The following is a 26469-nucleotide window of genomic DNA, read 5'->3' on the forward strand; positions in this document are numbered from 1 at the left end:
GTACAGAATATCCAGACAAAACTTAAATTGTGCTTTCATGAAATATTACATCTTGAATTGCAGTGTTTATGCCCTTAACACAAATGAAAAGTATAATGTAAGAATCTCTCTACTGTATATCAGGGGTTCTCAAGTTATCTGACTGTCTATCTGTCAATATTTGTTTATCTGAAAGAGGGATGCGAATTTAGGAAGCATATCCTTCATGGCATGCAGTAATTTCTAGGATAACATTCTGCATTGTGGTGTAGTTAGTTACTGGTATACCATCTTTCAACAGACAGATAAATGTAAATCTGATTAAGAACTATTACAATTCTGGGGTTGCAGTTGTGATAGGGACAAAAACCAGCATACACAAGGATGCCCCAGCACCAGACTTAAGAAGCACGACTTGATGATGATTTTGATACTATTTTGGTCTGTGAAATTGACTCAGGGTAATAACATCGAGGATTGTGATGGATACAAACAATGAAGAAATACATAGTCTTTTAATGAGACAGCACAGGAATAAGTTAGGTACTTATACCTAACCTAAAGTTAGAACGTATACCATAGCAGGAGACATGAGCTGATTGATACCACCTTGAGGACGCCTGAGATATTGCCTGAATTCCCTGACACCATTGTGGCCTTTTTTTAATGACGGCCAAACCCGTTGAATTAAAATGTGTATATAATGGAGTATGTTAATAAATTAAGCAAAAAGTGAAATGTCAAATTTCTAATAAAAAATGACCACAGTGCCGTGTGCTTTATTGCAGATGATAGATGTTGATAGTTGATAGTTGATAGTTAGCTTCTTCAATGTTGATCCAGTATACATTGGATTGCGATTTATAATTTGCAATGGGTCGCTCAGTAGATTGGATGTGCTTGCTTTTTATTGTTTACTCTTTATTGGACTGGGGGACGTTGTGCATACAATCACCGGGCACTCAAAATGCAAGTCATAATATTTCAATTATACATATAACCAGAACATCCAGTGCTAATCAAAACTTATATTTTCAAGGAAATGGACCTAACACAGTAAAATTCGCGTTTTCATTGTGGAATGATAATCAACACAACATATTATTTCTGGGCTCACAGTTTTAGTCAGGATCGCAGATATTTCATTTTAAATTACCTTCACTCTTGATTAATATGTTTAAACAGTCCATATATAGGTTATTCTTCATTGTAATGTATCAAATGTGCCTATTCATATCAGGAATGCAACGGATAAGAAGTGTTCAGAATATTATTACTAATGTGCTGTAATACCCAGCTGGACAAGTCTGACGTCATTTCCCCAGTTGTGTCGGTCACACATACAATGTTGTCAGAAGCATGCACTAGCACGAGAATAGAATGCGATGCAAACCGTGGAGTCTACCTTTCGAGGATCGTGGAAGCTTCGTCTGCCCCACCTTCTGTATTCGTTGTTTTAAGATGTTGCAGAAGTCAATCTTGGGCAGTGGGTTTTTATGTAACCTAGCGATTGGCACAGTAGTTGACATATATTATCCGCCCCAATAAATAAAAAAATCCTTGCTGGATATGTTGTAGCCTTGGGACCCAGTTCAAAATTCCAGTCCGCTTTTTTCATACTGTTTTGCCAGCGAGAGTCGTGATTTTATTTTATTTTTTATAGTCTGACGCTATAGACTAGCCCGTCATTCAGCAGGTTCAACACGACGATCCACGTTTTATGTCCTTGCTCACGGGACCGATGGGAGACGGGGGACTACCTCTTTGACCTTTGACTAGCTACAAATCATAAGATCACCGTTCCAGAAATCAGTAGGACTCCCTGCTGTCACGCAACTGAAGACCTCGAGCCAAAGGATAATGAAAGAAAGCGTCCGAAAAGGTATGTATGGAGGGAATCCCTTATAGGAAGCGTTTAATTTCAGTGGATGCGTAGGCTTATTCATTGCACATTTCTACAGTACGCTCATAATGATTACTAAGCAAATCTCGACAACCTATTACATAACGTAGCCTACAAAATGTGTTCGTCATCATTTGCGAAGCACATAAGGAAGAAACTAAATGTACAACATTAATATGCCGATCACCCTCACAAGATTTCACACCGTTGGATGCATCCTGGGTGTTCTCGCTCGACTAGATTCGTTTTTATTTTGAAGGAAATCACGATATAGCCGATCCATAGCCTCGGCGATGGGGTTGTCATGTTTACCTAGGAAGACGATGCTAGCATTTGATGACAAATAGGCCTTTTTTGTGCTTTTATGGGGTAATTTGTTGGGTTTCTGTTCATCTGCGTATTCTAGTATGTTGAGCAGTTTCCTTCTGTAGGTTGAGTCGAAAATATAAGTAGAATAATCAACCAGTTTGAAAATATAGTGCTTATTCTCCGTGTAACCGTTAACCTTGGATAATATAAACAAACCAGATGCCCTAGCTGTTGACAGGACTATCTGATTAATTTCTATGAGATCGATTTTATACCCTGCATAGGCTATGCACAATGGTGTGACAAGAGTAGCAATATTCCACAATATAATGATCCTTGTAGCTAATATATTTTAAAGAAAGCCAGCCAAATGACAAATGAATGGGTTTTGAAAGCAGCGGCCCAAACCCCCCAGCGATGGATTCATTCGTTCTTTCAAATGATCAGATCCGCTGTTCCGATAATGTATCAGCCCAATACACAATGCATTTTTTGGCAGGGTTTTGGCTCTTTTAACCGATGACATTTGACGATTGATAAATATTGATTATCAGTTGGATAAGTATTTGTTCTCGCAGATTTTTAAAAGAAAAAAGAGATCCTTAACCTCATACATTCAGACTGATTAGTATGTTCTTGGATTTTTGTAGGCCTAAAACGATGGAAAGCAGCCAAATTCATCGCTGGTTGGGCCTGCATAAAAAATCATTTGACAAGATAAAAAGATTAGTTGCTTGACGTATGAGACGCATGCTTAAAATAAAAAACAAAAAACTTCTTAGACCTGGAGGTCTGACGCGTGTATGATAGTTTACAGTAGCTTCAAAGTCCAGAATGAGTGCTATAGTTACACCCAGACCGGAATGTTTAAATGACGCTTGTCTAACTGGAACCTTTGGTTAAAGCTTTATTGGCCAGTTTGGAGAGTTATTAATCCTATACGCATAGGCTAATACGCATAAGCTACTCTAGGCTTGTGTGCTGAGCACCATACATGCAGCTGTTTCTGCTAAATATAAGTAAATATTTATTTTCGATGTCTGTTGGTTTTTGTCTTTACAGAAAGATTCCAAATAGCCACATGCAGATGTTCAGATGTACTCATGGCTGTTTGAAAGGGTTTAAATATATATATATTATCCTGCCTTTCCACTGGGGTGCCACTGGTTTCAATGTGATTTGACCTATGCTTGAACAGGTAGTTCTCCACTGTTCTCACATTGTTCCCCTAAATGGAGATTTTTCTCTGCCAGCTGTACACCACGATTTTAGATTTTGGTGCATGAAACTTGTCCACAATCTGTTTCAGTTGTCTTCACATCTGTATAGCATATAATATGTGCCATATACACAGCATGCATTGTGTGTGGTACACTGTGTGTGTGTATGTCCTGTACATATCCCAAATTGTATTTCAAACCCCAAATGTCACCTATGCACAAGCCTGACATCTTTCAGTTTAAAAGAAGTATATAGTAAATCATTTTTAGAAACTGTGGTGAAAACACGATGAAATGCTATGGACTTGAAAACTGTATGCACAGTTGTACTCAAAACATACTCATCAAAGTGAACGCAGTGCTTTTACGTATGTCATAAAAACATTATGTTCAATGTTAAACACCTAAGAAAATGCCCTTAAACTTTGTGTCATCTACACATTAACTTGTAATCTATCATTAACCCTGGAGCGAACTAAGGTGGTAATGCTATGCCTGTTGAAGAATCATTTGACTATTCTAAATAAAAGATAATCTTTTAATTGTCCATCCACATATTTCCACATTTTGGTTTTGCCAAGTATTAGTAGCACAATGATATTCTTCTTAGTTTCCGGATATAGGCCTATATTCTTCAACAAACCCAAATTACCTGCTGTAACATTTTATGGAAGTAGTCTTACACTTGTAAAACTGAGGCTTGGGGCACACCACTAAGCAGCTTGTTTTATTGTAAGCTGTTAGTGGCTGAATTATGCGGTTGATGTCATGCTACCAAACACATGTTTTATTATTGCAAAGAATGCCAGTTCCTTCATTGTTGGAATGTATGTCAATTGCAGGACAGGTGTCATCCCCTTTGCACTCAATAGAATTGTCTACCTTGCTTAATTTGCAAATATGCAATATGAGCCACATACTTTAGCCCAGAACAAATAAGACGTCTAGAGCCCCACCCAATACAATGATGTTACCCAGGTATAGCCCCCTCTCTTTGTAGAAAATTGATTAATAAAATTGAGCTTACATTCCGGATGCGACTAAATCAAGACTCCAAACATTCACTTTTGTCTTAAATGTTGTGATTATGACTTCAGAAAAACTGAGAAAACGATATTTGCCAGCATTACACAGTATGGTCCTAGTTGAAAAACATTTACAGAATAAAAACAAGAAGAGGATCGTAATGACATCATCATTAAATGGTATTTTGCTCACATGCTTCTCCAGAAATGTATGCATCCAGTCTGGTGCTTCTTTTTTCTTTATATCTTTATAATTCAGGGGTATCTTCAGAGGAGTAACCACAGACTATTACATTTATATTGTATATGGGGGTGTGTGTGAAATCTGAGATCCTGGTTTTGACATATTTTTAGTAAAATCAGGTCTGGCTCATCCTGTCAGATGAAATTCTGGTATCTCTAATGTGGAATGCTGTAATTTACTATGTTGGCTGCACCAATAAAAAATGTTGGCATTGTTTCCTTAACCCTATCTATGAATTGATAGTTGTCATTTTATTTAGTTAAAAGACAAACCATATATGTGAGCGAGACAATAGCATATCAGTTGAGCACAATGTTCATTTAGAAAATAAGAAATACAAATGTTGCAAATAAGCATGAATAAACGGAATCCCCCAAAAGCACTTTGTGCGCTGTGCATAAGCAGTTGCTGGGATTTGTCTGTAGCCAGCGGCGAGCTGGGAAAGGGCCATTAATTCTGCAGGGATACTGGCTCGCCTTCTGTAGTTAAATGCGGCTGTGAGGACAGCCTTGCGCGGGCAGACGGAAGCAGAGCTGCTGAGCGTAACCAGCACGGATACAATATCGGAGGACAGAAAACCGAGCGTAACTTTGTCGCCATAGCATTGCCTCAAGGATATATATTTTTTGTACATGTAATTCATAAATATCTGCGCTGTGCTCATGAGCCTGCTTGGTGGATGCAAGAAAAAGACCGCTTACGATGGATATGAATCCTTGCAGCTGGTCGACAGTAGCCGTGACTTCAATAACGGGGGGAGAGGCGGCAGCACGCACGGAGCCAGCGGAACAGCGGCAGACCTAGCAGCGGAGGCAGGCCCGGGAAGACCGGAGGACTACAGAACCATGGACAGCTCAGGTAAGGCCGGATTATGACAAGAGAACGACGATTGTAGCCTACTGTGTGGAGCGTGTACGCATGTTGGGTTTTCACCGGTGTATTGAATAGCATACGCGACTGCTATTGCTGAACTGGCAAACGGTTTAATATAAGACACCAATGCGTTTATTTTTGCTTTTGAATTAATCACGCTGATCGGCCTACTACATTACGTAGCCTACTTGTCTTAGCTTTTGTTTGGACTATGTCTAACATTATTTTCATAAAAGCACCGTGCTTATAGGTATATGTAGCGATTCATTCAGATGTCCTGATATAATTTTACGATCTTTGATATTAGTAAATCAGTGGGGTATGTGGAATGTCTTTGACATATTTTGCCAGCCTATTGCCTTGAAGGTGTCTCAGTCTGGTTATTAAGTACATATGGTGCCAGATCACAAAAAAATACATTATATTCAGTATCTGTGCAGAAAATAATATTGATGCACAGGTAATTTGCATTTTATAATGAAGTGATTTACTAATGATGCCACATGTACAGGTTTCAACGTACCAGTACCCTAGAACTATAATTCATGATTTATCACAAATCAATAATCAATAACGTAGTTCCAATCAGATTTGTAGTGTGTTGTGTAAGCATGTGTCAAAATGCTAGCTGTGTTTAATTGAACCTTTTTAGAAGTTTCCCCTGCATCTCTCCATGTTTGCAATATCTCCAACCCCCCACCCCCACACCCCAAAACTTTCTCCAGGACACCCGTGATTAGACCTCTGGTGCCACCACCGGTGCTAATAGGACTGCTTCCTGCTAATATGATAGTCCGGATAGTTGCTTGTGCTAACAGTACAGCTGTCTTTTTAGCTAGGCTACTACTTGGCCGGTTACTACAGTTCTTATAGATCTACTGAATTTACTGAATGTACTTCACTCTGAACGTTTCTCAAGATAAGAGCATCAGCTAAATTAAAGTATGGCAATGCAATCAATCAGGGGTCCTGAAAATGCACTCAGATCATTTCCAGATGTCAGCCACAGAGACATGGATGGGAAATACACTCACTGTTCATGTCCACACTAGTTGATATAACCTTACGTTATGGTTTTAAGGCTATATTGTTATTATCACTCATTTTGTGACATGTTGAGGTCAGATATCTAAAATCCTTCCTGCCCTACCGCATGTTGCTTCGATGCGACACACAGGTCTTTCTACGAATGCTCGCATATAATGTCATATTTAATGCCTGATACATTCCTCTTTCTGTCATTGCACATGATCAGGTTGTATCAAAGAAATACAGATATATGTTACGGTATACTTTTATTAGTCTCTTTGGGGTCTATAATTATTTTAACAGTTATATCCATAAAGTCTGCCCATGCAGTGCTCCGATGATATATATTGTCATTATCTCTATATCTAATATAATGATCCAAGCCCATAAAACCTAACCATGTGCTTCTTGGATGATGTGATATGGCAGCTGAGCTGGTCTGGTGTGGAGCACTGCCACAGTGCACAGTGTAAACAATAGGATGTGTGTCTGTCAGGAAGATGAAAAGACTCTCAGACAGCCCAGGACAGAGGACACACCAGGTGCACACACTGGGGGCTTTGAAGCTCTCTGCTTAGAGGCCTCAGGTGGCTCTGTTTATGTTATGTTGTAGTTTTTAAAATTCACTGTGTTCACAGCTATCACTTGTTTCTCTGTGCATACTCCTCTATCCCTATGCATACTGCTCTCCCTGGGTGTACTGCTCTATCCCTATGCATACTGCTCTCACCTGGGTGTACTGCCTCACTCCCTTTACCTACTCCTCTGTCCTTGTGCATACTGCACTCTCCTAGTGCATACTCCTCTCCCCCCATGCCTACTGCTCTCTCCCTGTGCATACTGCTCTCTCAATGAGTTTACTGCTTTCTCCCTATATGTACTGCTCTCTCCCTTTGTGTACTGCTGTCTCTCTGTGCATACTGTTCTCTTACTCCTGTGCTTACAACTCCATTCCAATGTTTATGGTCTATCCCTATGGCTCTCTTTTCCCTGTGTGAGTATGCCTACGTCTCCAGTTCTATTTCTCTGTGTGTTTTTCTGTGTATGCATCTCTTTGTCTGTGCGTTTGTCATTCTGTCTCTCTCTCCCTCTCTCTCTTCTTCTCACAACAATCTCTGTTGCATTTAATCACACCTTATCTGAGACTGTAGAGAACCATCTCAGGCACCTCCTTTCAAAAGACCACCATGCCGGCTTTGATTTCCTGTGTTGTCGAGCCGTGGGGGTCTCTTAATAACCATGTTTGTCAGCAGAGAGCTTCCCCTTTCAGATCAAACTCAGATGATTCCAGAATAAGTCTTGGGCTCAGGCCTCCAATCCACACCGCATGGAAAATAAATATAAATGTAAAAAATACAAAATGCAGAGAATGCAAACTTGTACTGAATTTTGAAAACTGAATATTTGTTGGTGCTGGTTTCTTACTTGTGGCTAAATTGCTGTATGGAGTTGACTACAGATTTAAAAGACTTCTTGGACCTCTGTAACTGGACCTCTAATTTAACCTGTCACTGTCAATGCAGCCAAGAAACATGTTGTGACAAATATGGCTACTTCTAGTCAGGCATGAGTCAATCTCACTACTTGACCACATATTTTTTGGGGAGAAAAATTCCAGTCGTATTTTTAAATGCCACATTTTGCATGAAATGATTGACGGTTAAGGACATTTGGATGTTAAGGGCAGAGAAGTGGTATGAGGAAGAGATACAGGCTGTAACCATGCAGGGCTGCTGGGCCAATGCACTGACCAGGAGAGAAGCCATTTTGTCTCGAGGCGTAGTGAAATGAGTTGAGCCGAATATGAGAGTGGCGAGTCAGTGCTCTAGGACAAAAACTCTGGGTTCCCTGGATGAGGTCCTATAGCTGGGAGGTTTGTGTAGCCATGGAAATGAAAGCATTCCGAAATGAGTGGAGAATGGCGAGCTACTCTTATGCACACTAGCCCATCTGCCATGCTGCTCTGCAGCAATGTGAGTCATTGTGAGTCATTGGCAGCCTGCTTCAGACCTCCACTGCCAGCTTTGGGTTTTTCAGCCATGTTATCGTATTTGTCACCGGTTTTACACTCACTGGAGGGACCGAAACGCCACCCTCCCACCACCAATTCATGTTTTCATTTAATAAGAAGAAAATCTTCAGTTAAAGCAGCATCGAGGGCTTGTTCATTAAATAACCATATTTGTGTTTGTTTTGTGGTTCGTTAGCTTTTCGTTTCCTGACTGTGTGTTCTTGTTCAGTGCGAGAAGCCAGTTGGCCGTTTTTTGGGGGGTTTTTGGCAGTAAAAATTGTGTGAATATTGGTGGCTTTTTTTGGTGTGGGCTGCACAAAATTTCACTCCAGGCTTGTTTGGCTGACAACTTACTTCATTTTGGCCAGGCGTCTGAGGCAAGTGCTGAGATGTGGAAACAGTCCCCTCTGACATTACCATGGTCTATAGATTATTCCCTTTTTCTCAGATAAAGTGGATGGGTCCTATAGCGTACAAATGGAGGCCATTTTCCCATTTCCCTCTGTGCTTTGGTGCTGTACAAGGCTACTTTAATTACAATATGCACAAGTATACATGTATGTTGTTATGACAGGGTTGTAGATGACTATATATAAAGCTATTTACTGGAATATACTTATTAAATAATTCCAACAAAATATTGTACAATAATGAAATATAACCAACATATGGAAAATTACTTTGCTGGTCTCCCCTGAGACACCTGCACAAACATACTAATATCCTTGTTATCTTGGGAAAATTGCAATGGTCGTGACATTTCTTTTTTGCATCCTTGTTCAGCCATTGTTAATTAAATAAGGAATATCTTGGTCTGGTTGAATTGTATTAGCCTCAAACCCTTAAAAAGGAAATGGTGTGTGTGTTTGTGATTGTAAGACCTGAAATCTGACCACCCACTTCATCTCTAGATATGGACGCCAACTATGGCGGGGGTCTCCTGGACATGGTAAAGGGTGGAGCTGGGAAGCTGTTCACCAGCTTCAAAGACAACCTCAAAGACACCCTGAAGGACACCTCCACTAAAGTCATGAACCAAGTCGCAACGTGAGTCCCCTTCAGTTGTATATCTGTCTGTGCAGCATGTATGCTAATATACTGAGCCATCTTCTGCCTGTCATGGGGAAGAATCACTACCATGATTAGCCTTAATTAGATTATAATAACACTTATGTATAGTTATTGTTGTACTCGGGGCATTCTAGCTACCAGCTGTGGTATGCTAGTTGGTAAGTTCAAGGGTTCAAGTTGTATCTGTGATCACTCTAGGACCCGGAACTGTACTTTCCTCTAGGGTCCTCAACGCACTTATCCCTTGATTTGCACTTCATTATACGTCACTCTGGATGGGCGTCTGCTAAATGCCTGTAATGTAATATAATGTAAAATAATGGGGAGTGTGGTGACCGTTTTGGTAGTACTGGGAAAAAAAGATATGTTACAAAATAACACATGAATGCCATGCAAATAAGTAAAAATACAGGGAAATAATATAAATAACATCAAAAAAACTAAGAACAAAAATTTGAAACTTTTGTTTCCGATATTTGAAGGACATGGGAGAGCCTTATATAGTGAGGTAAAGAAGACTAGTTATACAAATTAACTAGCAAAAATTGTTTAAATACAAAGAAACATACGGACAGGCATCTGCTAAGGCCGCCCAGAGGTCCTGTCTCCCTCCCAGCACTCTATGAAGTATGAATTGTGTGGCCTGGGGTGGTCAGCTCAGCATATTGCCCCTGGCCAGAGAGGCGCGGCGTCAGTGTGTCACCTCATGGCCGCACGCTGGGGAGAGACCTGCTGCCTCCACTCGCCTCAATTATTCATGCTGCCGGTCTCTCCGGTGACACTGCTGAATACCTGCCCGACTCAGTACAATGGGCTCATTTCATTAAGCGCCCTGAGGCCTTCTGAGGCCTTACACATTCAGCTTATGTAGTGAACCTCGGTGCTGTGATGTAACTTTATGGCAAAGAATAGAAATAAAAAATTAACAGCGGATTTGCTGTCGGATTTCCCCCCCCCCCCCCCCAAGTTACACAGCGACACAAGAGTCCCCTACTGAGGTGTGAAAACGGCCTGTGAATCACAGGTTTCCTGAAACGCATGTGCCTGTTTGCAGGAACGCATGCATGGTAGCCCAGGGCTACTCCAGCATTCCCTCCTGTACATGGAGGGTAACACACCAATACAATATCAAACAATCTTGAAACAAAAAAAACATGCTAAATCAGTAGCACATAACATATAAAAGGAAAAAGTAAGGACTGGAATTCTCTCAGGCAAGGAAGCAGACGGACTGAAGGGCATTTTCCATTTGGAGGATGTAACTAATTACTAATGTTATTAGAGAAAATACGTTTTTAGACAGATAGCCAACTGAATTAAATTATAAGCACTAAAATAAGCTGTGAAAATGAGAAAGAGAAAGGGTGGGGGAGAGGTAGAGGCATAATAGAACAAACAGGAGATATAAGGGGAGGCAGAGGCATTGTTTAAAGCCATCTGTGGGAAACAATGAACAGTAATAAGAGAACAAGCTGAATTCTGTTCTACCTGAAGGTGAGCTGAAGATAGGAAGCAGAATGTATCAGCATAAGCAGGGAAGAGAGGAAGAGTGGCTTTATAGAAGAAGAGTATGCCTTGTGAAAGAAAAGTAAATAAATTGACAGCAGGTGGGCAGGTAGATAGGTTATAAACAGGATGCGGACACAGTGCTGTAATTTATGGAGTATCACTATTATGAGTATACATTCAGTGAGCAAGTTATTAGGGAGACCTGTACACCAGCTTGTTAATGCGAATATTTTATCAGCCAATCATGTGGCAGCAACTAAATGCATACAAGCATGCAGACATTGTCAAGAGGTTAAGCTGTTGTTCAGATCAAATGTCAGAATGGGGAAGAAATGTGATCTAAGAGACTTTGACTGAGGAATGATTGTTGGTGGCAGACAGGGTGGTTTGAGTATCTCAGAAACTGCTGATCACCTGGGATTTTCACGTACAACAGGTTCTAGAGGCAGAGAATGTGAAAAACAATAAACAAATTGAGTGAGCAGTGGTTCTGCTGCTAGAAACTCGTTGTTAATGAGAGAGGTCAGAGGAAAAGGCCCAGGCTGGTCAATGCTGACAGGAAGGTGACAGTAACACAAATTACCACGTATTACAACAGTGGTATGCAGAAGAGTAGCTCTGAACTCACAACGCTTTAAACCTTGAAGTGGATAGGCTACAGCAGCAGAAGACCAATAAGTCTAAAAAATAAGTCCAAAAAATACCTAATAAATATATGAGTTTAATAAGATATAATTACTGATGTTAATTTGAAACCAACTGCTTTACTTGTCTTGTCTGTGTGTGGATGCGTGTGTGAGAATGTGTGCCCCTGCAAATTAGCCTGTGTGTGTGTGTGTGTGTGCTTGCGTGCATGTGTGTGAATACATGTTTGTGGGTGTATGTGTTGCTGGACAGATGAGCTTCACCAGCAAAGTGTTCTGTAGGAGCGCCCTTAATTTAATTCGCAAAATATTCTGAATTTAGGCACTGACAGAAGGGTACAGGGATTAGTAAGAAGCCCTGATATGGAACACCAGTCTCCTGTCTGGCCTGTCTGGAAATGGCAGCCTTTGTAAAGACAAATTTGCTCAAACAGAGCTCTGGTTCCAATATTTCCTGTTGTCAGCTGCCACCCATAGTTTATATTATACCCATTTTATATTGTGTTGGAGATGGCTGGGACCATCAGCCTGCTGTATTTCAGCTTCAGTTTCAAGGTGCTTTTTTGGCACAACACTACAAAGCAACTACACACAAACACGTACGCATGGCACCCTCCAAAATTACAGTGGTATGCCAACCTTTGGGCGTCCCTGGTCAAATTGCACATTTTGTTGATTTTGTAAGTGACAATGAGATAATTTAACCACTGCAGGGAACAAATGTAAATGTTACATTTTTCTAGACATTCTATGCACCATACTTGATACAGTATATGCTGAATTTAATAGGTTTCAGAAAATACCAGTGCAAATCAGAAAGTGAGAGGCCACCACATACTTTAGGGTACTGGTACTCAGCAGGGGCTGGGGCCCAAAACTGGGTCTCAGGGAGCTTGAAATGATAGGGTAGTATCATCATCATCATCATTGAAAGCATCAATACATAAGTAGTTATTCAGCTAAATAAATAACAAAAAGTAAGCAATGAATACTATATAAAATATAATAATGGAATAAGCTTGGCTACCTGCATTGGAGTGTAGAGTGTGTACATTTGTGTAAAGACACATGGTTGCTTATCATTACAAATGTATTTTGTCACCGTCTGATTAAAAATTTTTGAGAATATGCCTTGTCAGAGCACTTACCACACCAGTCACAGAAAAAGTCTGCTCATGCTAGAATAGATGTGATCTTCCTTAGTAACAAGAGGTGTTACACATTCCATTGATCCACAATAGTAGCCCACCCTTAACACGGATGTATTGGCTAATGTTGACTGCTTTTATGTTTCAGTTACACAAAAGGAGAGCTGGACATTTCCTACATCACCTCACGAATTATAGGTAAGTAAGATAATGACGAGTGAGAGGCAAGGTACATTCTTAGAGAAGTTTATGGGATTTGTAGTCCAGAGCTTGAGATTTTGAACTTCATTTTGGTTCCATCATCTTTCTGTTCTCTTCCCCTCGGCAGTGATGTCGTACCCTGCCGAGGCCATCGAACTGGGCTACAGGAACCACGTGGAGGATGTGCGCTCCTTTCTGGACTCCCGCCACTTGGACCACTACACCGTCTTCAATCTGTCCCAGAGGAACTATCGTGGAGCCAAATTCTCCAACAGGGTGAGACTGAGATCTGCTGGAAGCCTTTTAAAAATCTGTTCGAAAAACATCTCCCAGAATGAAGGTCAGGCTTTAAACAGTGCACCACACAGGCTAATCTGTATATCTGGATATTGCTTGAAATGAATGTTGTCATGGGTCAAACGGATAGGAGCAACTGGCAACAGTCTAATTTAGTCTCAAAGTCTGAAACATGCCATTAATGTAATATATAAACACGTTTTGATTGTTGTTCACACCCATTATCCACCCCCAGGTGTCAGAGTGCAACTGGCCAGCCCGACAAGCCCCCAGTCTCCACAACCTGTTTGCTGTCTGCAAGAACATGCATAACTGGCTCCAACAGAACCCCAAGAATGTCTGTGTGATTACTTGCATGGTATGAGCTTTACAATCTCAGGTGTGTGCTATGATGTCAAAATTGATGGACACCAACATTGACGGATCTTGGCAAGGTTATGCAATGGAGTCATCCATTTCAGCAGAATTAAGAATTATACACTCAATGAGCTATTTATTAGGTACTTATTTTTTAGACTTATTTAGTCTTCTGCTGCTGTCGCCTATCCACTTAGAGGTTTGACACGTTGTGTGTTCAGAGATGCTCTTCTGCATACCACTGTTGTGATGTGTGGTTACTTGCGTTATTGTCAGCTTCCTGTCAGCTTTGACCAGTCTGGCCCTTCTCCTCTGACCTCTCTCATTAAAAGGCATTTCTGCCAGCAGAACTGCTGCTCACTGGATGTTTTTTGGAGATCAGCAGTTTCTGAGACACTCAAACCATTACCTGTCTGCCACCAACAATCATTCCACCGTCAAAGTCACATTTTTCCTCATTCTGGTGCTTGATGTGAACATCAACTGAAGCTCCTGACACGCATCTGGATTATTTTATGCATTGCACTGCTACTACATGATAGGCTGATTAGATAATCACATGAATAATTAGGTGTACAAGTGCTCAGTGAGTGTATATTCCTTTATATACTGTATCCCTCTTTCTGACTCTGTCTCTTACATTGTCTCTCTCCTCGGTTTTGTAGCAGGATGGCAGAGCCCCTGCAGGTGTCCTGGTTTGTGCCATGTTCTGCTTCTCTCACCTGTTCTGTAACCCGGTCCCTGCCATCCAGCTACTCAGCGCCAAGAGGCCCGGGTCAGGCTTGTGGCCCTCACACAGAAGGTAGGCCAGCCAGTGCTCTATGGTCAGCCCTCTACTCAAGATGCTCTCTGGGTCCCAGCTTGAGTATTGTATTATTACTTTTGGAGCTAGCCATTCCAAACCAAGTTTTTGTTTGACCAACATGGAAATTAGGATAAATTCTGCACAGATATTAGGAAGTATTGTTTCACACAGAGTGGTCACTGTGTGAAATAGCTTGCCAGGACATGTAGTGGAGGCAGAAACACAGGGGGCTTTCAAGGCCAGGCTTGACATGATGCTAGATACTATTTAGCTTTTAGGCAAACTAAGCAGTTGGTATTCTTTAGTGGTAGGAAATTGCTGGGCAGAATGGCCTGTTCTAGCCATTATGTTATGCTATGTGTGAATGTCTTCCAGTGTACTTCCAGGCCTTGTTTGTCTGGAGGTTGTGTTTGAGGATGTTGTTTCCTGTCCTCAGGTACGTTGGCTACATGTGCAGCATGGTGTCGGAGAAGCCCACCCTGCCCCACTCCAAGCCCCTGGTCATCAAGGCAGTCACCATGAGCCCTGTGCCCATCTTCAACAAGCAACGCACTGGCTGCCGACCCTTCTGCGACATCCTCATCGGAGAGACCAAGATCTTCTCTACAGCGCAGGAGTACGAGAGGATGAGGTACGCTTCAGGAGCTTTTGTCCCCTGAACAGGCCACAACAGTCAGATTGTCCAAATAAGCCTGCATTCAGTTCCCCCAGCACCAAAAGGTCATGGAGAAACCAAGGAAAATTGAGATCAATAAAGCTCAAACCATTTCAATTCATGGTAAGAAGCTAAGCTTTCAAGACAAAACTATGGTGGGAACTTTTTTGGGAAAGTATTTGAAATACTATCCAGCATTACAGAGAAGTCTTATTGTTTAATACATTTTTGTCAGTAGGATTGGGGCACGTTAAGGGCTCATACTATAGGCCTACATTGATGTGAAAAAATACATTTTAAGGTATTCATCTACATAATACTGTCTGGAGTCACCAGAAGTAAGTTTACCACCTGCTTTAAGCACACAAATCTTTGCTTACAAACGTATTCATCCAATTCCTTGAGACATTCAGTAATGTCAGAATTGACAGTGAGTCACGGATGTAGTAAAGAGTTTTTTTTTGTCTCTTCCCCCAGGGAGCATCGGGTCCAGGAGGGGAAGGTGGTGTTCCCTCTGGGTGTGAGCGCTCACGGGGATGTGGTGGTCTCTGTCTACCATATGAGGTCAACCATCGGAGGGCGACTGCAGGCCAAGGTAGAGGAACAATCAAGCGGGCAAATCGAAGCTCATTACCTGGTCATACTGAGGGACGGTGCTCACTAGTGCCACTGCGGTTGGCTCTAGTATAGGCCATTAGGACCCGTTTTCAATGTAAATACAAAATACAAAGTCAATACTTTTTTTCCCCAGAAAACACAATTGGTGTTTTTTTTAATTGCTCCCCATGTGCCGGTTTATTGTGTTATTAGGACAATACAGCAATACTTTGTGGATGAATCAGGGACAGATTACATCGCTCTCACTCCCACGCTTAGTGGAGGAGCCGCATAAGCTTACCTATTGCGCAGTCTCCAAATTGTACATCATGGCAGTGCCTCTAAGCTTGACTTCCTAGGCACCTGGTCCATATTTTTCTGCAGTCTATGGGAACAATACAACCCCCTACCAATCTCGAGAGAACTGAGTATGCATATTCATTTTTTATCTGGCATGCGCTCTCATATGCAGTGACTTGCAAGGCCATCACACTGAGATGCATTAAGCTCACTTCAAAGGAGCGTCAGTGTTGAGATTATGTCACAGGCTGCTGGACTGCATAATTTATGAACTGAATACAGAAAGTGATGTAGTGCACAACATGATGTAATGCACAAGCTTTTCTCTGATTACAGACGTCCAACATGCAAATATTCCAGATTCAGTTTCACACTGGTTTCATTTCTCCTGGGACCACGGTCTTAAAGTTCACGAAGTAAGTCCCTCCTTTATTTTTTGCATTAAAACTCAAGTTTAGGGCTCTGACAAGTTCGGTCCATAAAGGAACTCACTATGAATTCTGGCTGGGTGCAATAGTCACTGGCTTGATCCTCTACATCAAGGATGCGGCCTTTAGTCGACTATGACCCGAAACTCCACAGTGGCCTTGTCCCGTCGGGTGTAGGCTTATGTGGTCCCAAGCTCCTTGGCGTACTGCTAAACTTCTGACTTCATGCCAGTCTCACATCGGCTACCAGTTCTCCTTAGTATAGGATACACTACTCCTACAGTCAGCTCCAGCTACCTGCAGTAGTAACTGCATTGCATTCACAGTAGGGGTTAAAGTAGTCACTGGCTTGCACTACAGTACATCACTGGAGTGACTGTAGTTTGGTTGCAGTGCCACCTGCACAGGTACCAGTGCTGAAACTCATACATTGATGAACTGTCTGTTCTTCTCAGTCAAATAGTTATCAGTTGAACAGTGTGTACATATGTGCGCATGTGTGTTTGTTTGTGTTCATGTGTGTAGGCCGGAGTTGGATGCGTGTGACTCCCCAGAGAAGTATCCTCAGCTCTTTCACGTGCAGCTGGACATCGAGGTGGAGACAGCAGACAGGCAGAAGGACCTGACCCCACCCTGGGAGCAGTTCCCCAGCAAGGACATCAACCCCACCATCCTCTTTTCCTGCCACGAGGAACACCAGGGTGCACTTGCCATTGCTGGTGAGGAAGAGGGGGGCTGGGGATGAAGGCTCAAGCACACCTAAAAATATAACAAATGTTATAGTTTTTAGAGAGTCTTACGAAGATCCATTTATTCATTGTTCCTAATACTGATTAGGCATTTGAGTGCAAAATTCCTGATTAGGCATCCAAAATTAGTTTCGATAGCTCTTGATTGAGCAGTTCTTCTCGAAGCGTGGGTCATTCAGCTGCTGAATGGCATGTCTGAGGAGAGAGAGACATTCACATCTGGGTACCAGTTCCTGCTGCCTATTTTCTGGCGAGGGTTTTTTGTGAAGAAAATGGCAGAAACTGCCTGTTTACTCAAATTGTATTTATTTTTCATTATTTTAAAAACGCAATTATTTTAAGCCCAAATATTTAGGAAAAGTCGTGGAAGGAGGAGGGTATTGTATTTACAGTGTTTCACCTTGCAGAACTTTTTATACAAAGCCCCCCCATTTCAGGGCACCATAATGTTTGGGCCAAATTACCTTTGGGTGTTTCTGATTAAGCAGATGATAATTCTTCCTCAGTGTAGGTAGAGCTTTCTGCCTACACTGATTATAAGCATTTCATTGCCTTTGGAGTCTTTGGAATTTGTCAACATGAACACCAGAGTAAAGGAAGCCATTATGAGATTGAGAAAAAAGAAATAACAAAATCAACTGTTTGGAACATCAGCAAAGGGAAAGAGCACACTGGCGAGCTTAGTAATCGCAAAAGGGCCTGATAGGCTAAGGAGACCCCTATAGTTGATGACTGAAGAATTCTCACTTGGTTTCTCTTGTTCCTCAGATGCTGGCAAGGCCCCTGGGGGGCCTGAACAACGGCCGGCCCTGGGCCCCCAGGAAGGCGAGTCTTTGGGTGATGGCCAGCGGAGTGGCAGCAGCGGTGAGAAGCCTGGTGGGCCCCAGGCCATGCCCGCTGATGACAAGAAGCCTGAGGCCCCACCCACTGCGGCACCTCCCCCCGCTGAGGAAGTGGACCTGCTGGGTTTGGATGGAGACGCTGGTGGCCAGGCCTCCTCCATGCCCCAGGCTCCCCCCACCAACACAGACCTGCTGGGAGACCTGTTTGGCTCCACGCCCCACCCTGGCAGCAGCCCTGCTTCTGCACAGTCTACCCCCCAGAAATTTGCCCCACCCCACTCTCCTTGTATCTCCACTCTCCCTGCGGACGGTGAGTTTCCCACACGTTCTGCTGTCATTTAGGACGGGGAGCGCACCTCCTTAGGAACACTGCATGACAAATACACACAAGCCGTGAGGTAATGGCAACCGATTTGTTCTCCCAACAGATTTCGATCCCTTCGGCTCCGGTCCAACACTGCAGGAGCCAGGAGGCTCGTTCTTGGGGCCAGGTAATGTGGCGTGGATGGGGCCAGGGAACTTTCTCGCTCCAGCATGCAGTGCGGTCTCTGTCCCTGACTTTGTAGATTGCAGGCATGAGTAAGGCATGTCATTTCATGGCCACCCCTCTCTTCCTATCGGTGGGGACTGTGGGTAAGGTTTTGCCCCTTGCTATCACCCTGTTAGTGTGGAGGTGTGGAAAAGGCCCACACCCTGACAGTAAGCACCCCATCGGTGCAGGCCATGGGTAAAATGTGTGCATGCTTTGCTTTCATGTTCTGGCAATGCCTAACTGGGTTTTGGTGTATGTAGTGGTTATCAGTGACCTCCTGTTTGGCAAAAGAAAAACTATGCTACAGCACTATGGTTTAGTTACACTAAACAGTACATACCACTGGGATTAAATTCAATTTAATTTAAATTCAAACCCCAAAACAACAAATAACAGACCCTGCAAGGGTTTGGATCGGCACTGACGACATGGTTCGTCAGTGAACCCTATGTCTGGCTGATTTTCTTCCAGGCCCGACCTCTCCAGTGCCCCCCGCCGCCCCCACTGTCAACATTCAGCAGCAGAACCTGATGGGAGGGTGGGATTCCAACAATCCAGCGGCTACAGGTGCCCCCCAGCAACGCCACCCTGTCCTGTCACTTAGAGACCACCACCTGCCACCTCAGTGTCACTCTACCACCTCTGTAGTGGTTAAGGATGTGTTGAGGGGAGCCTATGGGTTCAATCCAGTCCTTTATTTTCTCCCCTTTTTTCTTTTCCTTGCTCCTGCCCTGGAAATTGAGGTTCACCATCTTTGAGGACATTCCAAACCATTAAATGTTCCTTCTAGGAGGAGTAGGAGTTAGGAACTCCCAATCTTGCCTTTGAGCAAGGAAACATGAGTGCATCCTTTGTGGAAGCGTTTTTTCAGAAAGCGTGATGTATAAATGATCGACCTGTGGATCCACCTCTCCCCATCTGCCATGCATCTGCCACGTCTATAACTGACGTGGCTTCAAACTGACGTTTTAAGGACATTCCATTTGCCTTCTTCACATTTTCTCGTCTTTCTTGATCCTCTTTTTCCAGCCTATCCCGATGGGTGGAGCTAGGAGTGAAAATAGGAGCAAGGAAAAGAAAAAAGAGGAGAAAAATAACTGATTGGAATGAGCCTAATGCTATGCTATGTCTAATGCTAGGAGACTTATTAGCGACCATAATGGGTGGAGCTACAATGAGCTATCTATGTGTTCAAATGAATCGTTTTTCTCCTCACAGCAAAACAGTGATTGGTCATATCAGTGAGCATTTGATTGCTCCACCCATTTTAGGTATCTTGCTTCAGCTAATGCCAGTCCTTTTAGGAACAGTGCTCAATAGTGCCCTTTTACATTTCTCATTTAAGATCAACTGATGAAGTTCAGATGAAGTTCACATGTATCCAATTGAGGTTTGAAGTCAGCAGCCTAATGAGGTGGCTGTGTCTGTGTGTGTGTGTGTGTGTGTGTGTGTGTGTCTGTGTCTGTGTGTGCACAGGTGGATGGGGAGGGAGCAGGTCAGCGGCCACCAGCCCCACGGGATCCTCCCACAACACACCCACACACCAGCCCAAACCAAACACTCTCGACCCCTTTGCCGACCTCGGGAATCTGGGAGGTCTGCCTCATTCCTTTACTGTGTTTGTTCTTGTCCAAAGTTCATTACGGTGTGTATAGATACGTACTTATGAACTGTGTAGCATATGTTATGCAGCGGTAACAATTGAGTATTGCCTTTCCAGGAATTTGTTGCACATCAAGAGAGGGTCAAGTTCACATAAAACTGAAAAAGGCCCAGTTGACTTGTAACATCACAAGCACGTACTAATTACTGGAAAAATTCCAGTTCATCCAATGGTCCATAATAGCTTACATCAATCTACGCTAGCAGTCTATCAGATGAGTGTGCCCTGTTTTGTTTGTGATTCAACGCAGACTAAACCATTTTCTTTCACAGGAGGCTCTGGGTTCTCCAGCAAGCCGACCACCCCCACAGGGTCTGGGGGTGCCTTCCCTCCCTCTCCACAGAGGTCCCCCCAGCACATGGGTGGAGGGGCATGGCAGACAGGCGGGGGCTTCCCCTCCTGGCAGCAGGGTGGAGGGGCGCAGTGGCAATCCCAGCAGCAGCAGGCTAAAGGGGTGCCCCCGCCCCAGGCCTCCCCACAGCATCGCCCCAACTACAACATCGGCTTCTCCAGCATGGGCGGGGCCCCCAACGCCAGCACGAAACCTGGTGTGTCTCAGTCCGAAAACACCTCCTGCTACCGCTCCCCCAACAAACCCCTCCATCTCATACATCTCATACACCACCTACGCACAGCTCCATTAACACCTCCTGCTAACACCTACCTTCTACAGCTATATACGCCTCCTACAAACACACATCTCTTACTAATGCCTCCTACTACTCTTATCTCTTCCAAAAACATTGAAAATCACTTTGGGAAAATAGCTGCCAATGGTTACAGAATCTTTTCTTCTCACATCTCTGGAGAGCTATTATAAGGTTCATAATGTGGTTCTTCTGGTTCTCCTGTAGGGACCAAACCCAAAATGACGGAGGCCAACTTTGACGACCTGCTCTCCGGCCAAGGCTTCGCTGGCAGCAAAGACAAGAAGGGGCCGCGGACGATAGCAGAGATGAGGAAGGAGGAGATGGCAAAGGAGATGGACCCTGAGAAGCTAAAAGTAAGTCATAAGCATTTGAGGTAGTGTGGACCTTGTGTATGTGACACAGCACCTCCAAAACCATGTTGTCCACCCACTCTCAGTCAGTAAATCTACTTTCACACCATTTACAATCAGGTTTTTACACAACGCTTCACTGTGGGCATTTTCCATTTAGAAGAAAAAGCACTTTTGAACCAATGTGGGAAAACTTGTAAACGTTGAGAGTAAAGTGCATTGAGATTAAAGATGGCTGTTCTCTCAGATCCTGGACTGGATCGAAGGGAAGGAGAGGAATATCCGAGCCCTGCTGTCCACCATGCACACGGTGCTTTGGGAGGGGGAGACCAGGTGGAAGTCTGTGGGAATGGCTGACCTGGTCACTCCGGAGCAGGTCAAGAAGGTCTATCGCAAGGCTGTGCTGGTGGTCCACCCTGACAAGGTGAGTCTCATGCTTGACGTCCCGTTAATATCATGCCAAGAGGAGGGGAGTTCTGTTTGGTGGGAAGTCTGAGAATCAAGTCTTCTGAACTACATTTACTTGACATACTGTATGCTACAGTATGTGCTTAAGTTGTCCAAGTAGATATTTTCCCTGTGGTTTTTTGCTGACTTTGCTGATTTTTGCTGAAAACACTCAGTTGAAATTCATGCACTCCGATGTGGGAAAATGAGGAAATACAGGACCTAGAAACATGAATGATATATGAATTATTTGATAAGCATACCAATTTTTCCTAAAAATGTTTGCTGAGGAATATTTTTGAATGAAAGATGGAAAGAGCAAGCAGCATCCATGCAAAAAATGTTTGTTTGATGGGTTCCTGGCTATTGTATCCATTGAGCCTGGTCCTTAATTTGACTTGCCTCAGTAAATCTATATTATCAATTGATAATGGTTTAAATGTACTTCAATATTTTAATATTGTTATGTGTTCTTATGTTAGTTTTTATGCTGTGACATGACTAGGCTAAATAATTAATTGCCAATGAGTGACAATATATAATTATTATTAAGTTGAAAATATGAAATTTAATCTGTATACATTTTCATTCATAAAGGTATCTGCCAATAGAATATGAATATATTTTCTTGGTTCTAGGCCACAGGACAACCCTATGAACAGTATGCCAAGATGATTTTCATGGAACTAAATGACGCCTGGTCAGAGTTTGAAAGTCAAGGACAAAAGCCATTGTACTGAAATTCGGAGAAGTTCCTACCAACAGGGGGGTCTCTCTCCGTAACCTGCAGCCCCTCCATCCCTCTCCCTGTGTGTAAAAACCTCCCATGTCTGTGCTGTGACTCCCCCTCCTTACAAAAAAAACCTACTGCTGTGAAAAGCATTTTCCCTTTCCATAGTTCCCATAGAAATTCCGATGTGCTGATTTAACTGCGTCGATGTGTCACCTGCTGAACTGAGGCTCGTGGCCTGACTTGGAGTGTCTCGGTGTTGAATGTTCTCCTGGGATCTGAAGCCTGAATAGAGAGTGAATCAGACGCTGGTCTTATGGAAAACATTCCTATGGTGTTAATTGAATTGACCCAGTGGTTTATATTTGTACAAAATAGCAGTGCTTCCAGGCAAACATGTTGACATTTCTTGCCTTTGATGTGGGTTGGGAAGGAGTATCATGGGATATAACAGATATTGTAAAGTTTTGGCAGTAAGTCAAAGTATCATCCAAATAATGCAGCTCCCTATGGTGTACTGTACAGTGATCTGGTGATCATGTGATGGCATGACCCTCCCATATCAGGCGATGAAGCTCAGATGCTTTTCTTTTATTCTTTTAAAAGACACTTTTCTCTCTCCCTGATAGTATTATCATTTCTTTTTAGTGCAGCTTTTTCTCATCTGCTTGCTGAAGAAGCACAAGTGACAGCCTTTCGAGAGCACAGTAGGCAGGAGCTTGACTGCAAGTTTACAGTATATGGTCCCTACAATAGTACTCAGCTATTCCATTGTAGACATATTGATTATGCACTGTAGTATGAATGAAACTGTTTACACAAGTGGCAAAAAAGTCATATCTTATCAATCCTGACAGAAACTGATTTAAAAAAATAAGGACAGAAGTTAAGTCCACCATTGCTTTTATTACATGATACGTTCTATATCAGGCCAATGGAAGTACATATTTCACATATTATCTCCTTGAGAAATGCTGACTGAACAGTTACATCTGAAATGTCTTAAAGTTTTCAGTTGTATGGTCCACATGTCTCCTCTGATATCATTATTAATTTCTGGTCAGAATGAGAGAAACAAGTGAGGAGGAAGCTGTTTTTGGCCCGTTGCCATTGAGGAGAGAACCACGTCAGTTGATAGTTGTCAGCTGAGATGTTTTTTAAAAATGATTAGGTCAATGCGTCAATGATGGCAGAAGTGCAATCATCATTTACTTATTTAATGATTGAAAATCCTAAACCGAAAAGCTGTCAGAACAGATATCTTTGAATGGTGATGTACCTGTTAATTCATATCCTTGGATTGGATCAGAACCATGAAAATGTTTTGGGGATAATGGTTGGGTGCTTCTATTTGTTGTCGCGACAAGTAATTTTGGGGGTTTTTATTTTGTCATTTGTGATATACAGGCATGTATTGATTAGAACAAATAACACAGTCCACTATCACATTGAGAACTGTTTTTAGGTGAATTCAGACTTGATACTTACCAGCTAACCTGAACAAGTACATTACTGCTGCTATCTACAGTAACACTTGGGAGGGATCTTATGTGATGCAATTACAATGCTAAGATTGAATTGGCTATTGTCACCAACCATATTGAGAGTGTTTGGGCAATGCATCAGTCACAATGCAAGAATTGTGACTACAATGGAGTCTCAGAGGGTTTCCCATGTCAGAAGTGTTTTTTGTTTTTTTTACATAACATGTAAATGCACAAGTACCATTCTGTACCGTACTGTGCAACATTCTAGGGCTGAATAGATGTTGCTTAATGAGAAATATTGATATGTGTGTTTTGTACCTATAAGAAGTCATAAATAACAGTGTCTGTTCAATCCATGTTCAGTTGAATTGGCTAATTGCAAATTAACACTTTCATTTCATATTAAAAGTAAAAGTATTCGACATGTTCAGCTCTTGGACACACCACAAAATCAGGATGAGTATGTTGGGTAGTCACTCAGTATTTATGGTTTGTAATATAAGAACCCCCTGATAATGCTGTGTTGGTATTCTGGATTTCAGTACTGACTTAACATTTTAACTGACACAGTTCAGTATTGTGATGCATCAGTAATCCTATCCTGCATTGCATACAGTGTACGATACAGTGTACAGTGTGCTTTTACATTACACACATTAGGCTACTCTGACAAGTATTTCTCATCTCAAGAGTAGAGTAGATTATTTAATTTTCTATGTTTTTTTTTTTCTCAAAAAGAAAATGTGTCTTGTATGGGTGTTTTTCTTACATAGTGTGCCTTTTTCTTTATTTAAAGACATTTCTTCTTATCTGGTGTGAGCAGAATAAAGGAAGGCACTTAAGAATGTTTTCCTTAAAATAAAATAAAAATCAAGTAATCTGATGCATATTTATGTGATTGAAAATGTCCTTTTCAAGAGAAACTATTTACACAATAGTTTCTCCAGTGAACAATACACTTGCAGCAATGAAGAATACCCCCCCCACCCCCCCAAATATTATATTTTGAATCATGAATAGTAAAGCAATGTTCACATTAACCTTAACATACACTCTCAGACAAAAAGGGTTCTAAAGCTTGTCTCCATAGGAGAACCCTTCTTAATTATTTATGGAACCCTGTATGGTAGGTGTGAATATTGTGAAATTTCCCATATTGAACAATTTTGCCTGACATAGAACCCTTGAACTAGAGTTCCTCTATGCGGAGCCTTATGGACCCTTTCTTCTGAGAGTGTTGTGATGTGCGGCATTGAAATGTTTGACCCACTTGCTGTATGTAACTTGCTTGTCTGCTGTATTACTGAAATGTAAATTATGTTTGCGTGTGGCTTGTTGACTCCAGTCTGGTGTGTACAGTGCATATGATGTGTGACACTCTAAGGTGTGGAAAAGAGACACAAAGCGAGGAACACAGTAAACATCCATGACCCACATCTGGCCCTTTTCTTCTCCTTGTGTTCTGTTTCCTCTGTTTATCATTTGTGAAGAATGTTTGTACAAACCCTTATAAACATTAAGGCAGAATAAGGAGATGCATCATATTGTACACATTATTGTTTTTGTGTATATGTATATACTCTCAGTGAGCACTTTATTAGATGCTGTAGCTTATGCACTTAGGGGTTTGACGCGTTGTGTGTTCAGAGATGCTCTTCTGCATACCACTGTTGTAATGTGTGGTTATTTGCATTACTGTCACCTTCCTGTCAGCTTTGACCAGTCTGGCTCTTCTCGGACGTCTCTCATTAACAACGCGTTTCTGTCCGCAGAACTGCTACTCACTGGATGTTTTTTTTGTTTTTCACACCATTCTCTGCAAACTCTAGAAAATCCCAGGAGATCAGCAGTTACAGAAATACTCAAACCAGCCGGTCTGGCACCAACAATCATTCCACGGTTGAAATGCTGATGGTTGATGAGATCATTACCTGAAGTTCCTGACCCATATCTGCATAATTGTATGCAGCATTGCACACAATTGGCTGATTAACTCATTCCATTAATAAGTTTGTGTGCAGGTGTTCCTAATAAAGTGCTCAGCGAGTATGCATATACGTATAAAATTGATTTGTAATATATATTTTATTATATTTAATAGTATATACAATATACAAAAACATTTTACGTTTAGGACAAAGACATTGTTTCTTGATTTGGGTCTGTACTCCACAACTAGATTTGAAATCAAACAATTCACATTCTTCACTTTTATTTAATGGTATTTTTGTACACTTTGGTTTTAGAATGTAGAACATACAGCAACTTTGACCCACAGACCTTTTCTCTGGTGATTCTCTGCCAGGCCTGCATTGCAGCCATCTTCAGCTCATTACATTACATTACATTATTGGCATTTGGCAGACACTCTTATCCAGAGCAATGTACAGTTGATTAGACTAAACAGGAGACAA

General features: G+C 42.1%; 1 protein-coding gene across 2 annotated transcripts; it reads left to right on the plus strand.

Annotated features, from left to right (window-relative positions):
* The first annotated feature begins 1676 nt into the window (after positions 1-1676).
* On the plus strand, positions 1677-25491 carry LOC133128536 (putative tyrosine-protein phosphatase auxilin). Of its 2 annotated transcripts, XM_061242146.1 has the most exons (19): positions 1677-1861; positions 5403-5538; positions 9505-9640; positions 13114-13163; positions 13294-13442; positions 13699-13821; positions 14486-14622; positions 15062-15256; positions 15758-15875; positions 16514-16593; positions 17131-17324; positions 18123-18506; positions 18625-18687; positions 19200-19295; positions 20205-20324; positions 20664-20939; positions 21246-21394; positions 21639-21815; positions 22477-25491. In XM_061242146.1, exons 2-19 carry the CDS (start codon positions 5526-5528, stop codon positions 22576-22578), a joined length of 2562 nt encoding a protein of 853 aa, XP_061098130.1. In that variant the 5' UTR covers positions 1677-1861; positions 5403-5525; the 3' UTR covers positions 22579-25491. The 2 variants fall into 2 exon arrangements, with proteins under 2 accessions (XP_061098130.1, XP_061098128.1); XM_061242144.1 differs by lacking the exon at positions 1677-1861 and having other exon boundaries at positions 5343-5538.
* Positions 25492-26469: the final 978 nt, after the last annotated feature.

The sequence above is a fragment of the Conger conger genome, chromosome 5 (genome assembly GCF_963514075.1).
Source record: "Conger conger chromosome 5, fConCon1.1, whole genome shotgun sequence".
Lineage (NCBI taxonomy): Eukaryota > Metazoa > Chordata > Actinopteri > Anguilliformes > Congridae > Conger > Conger conger.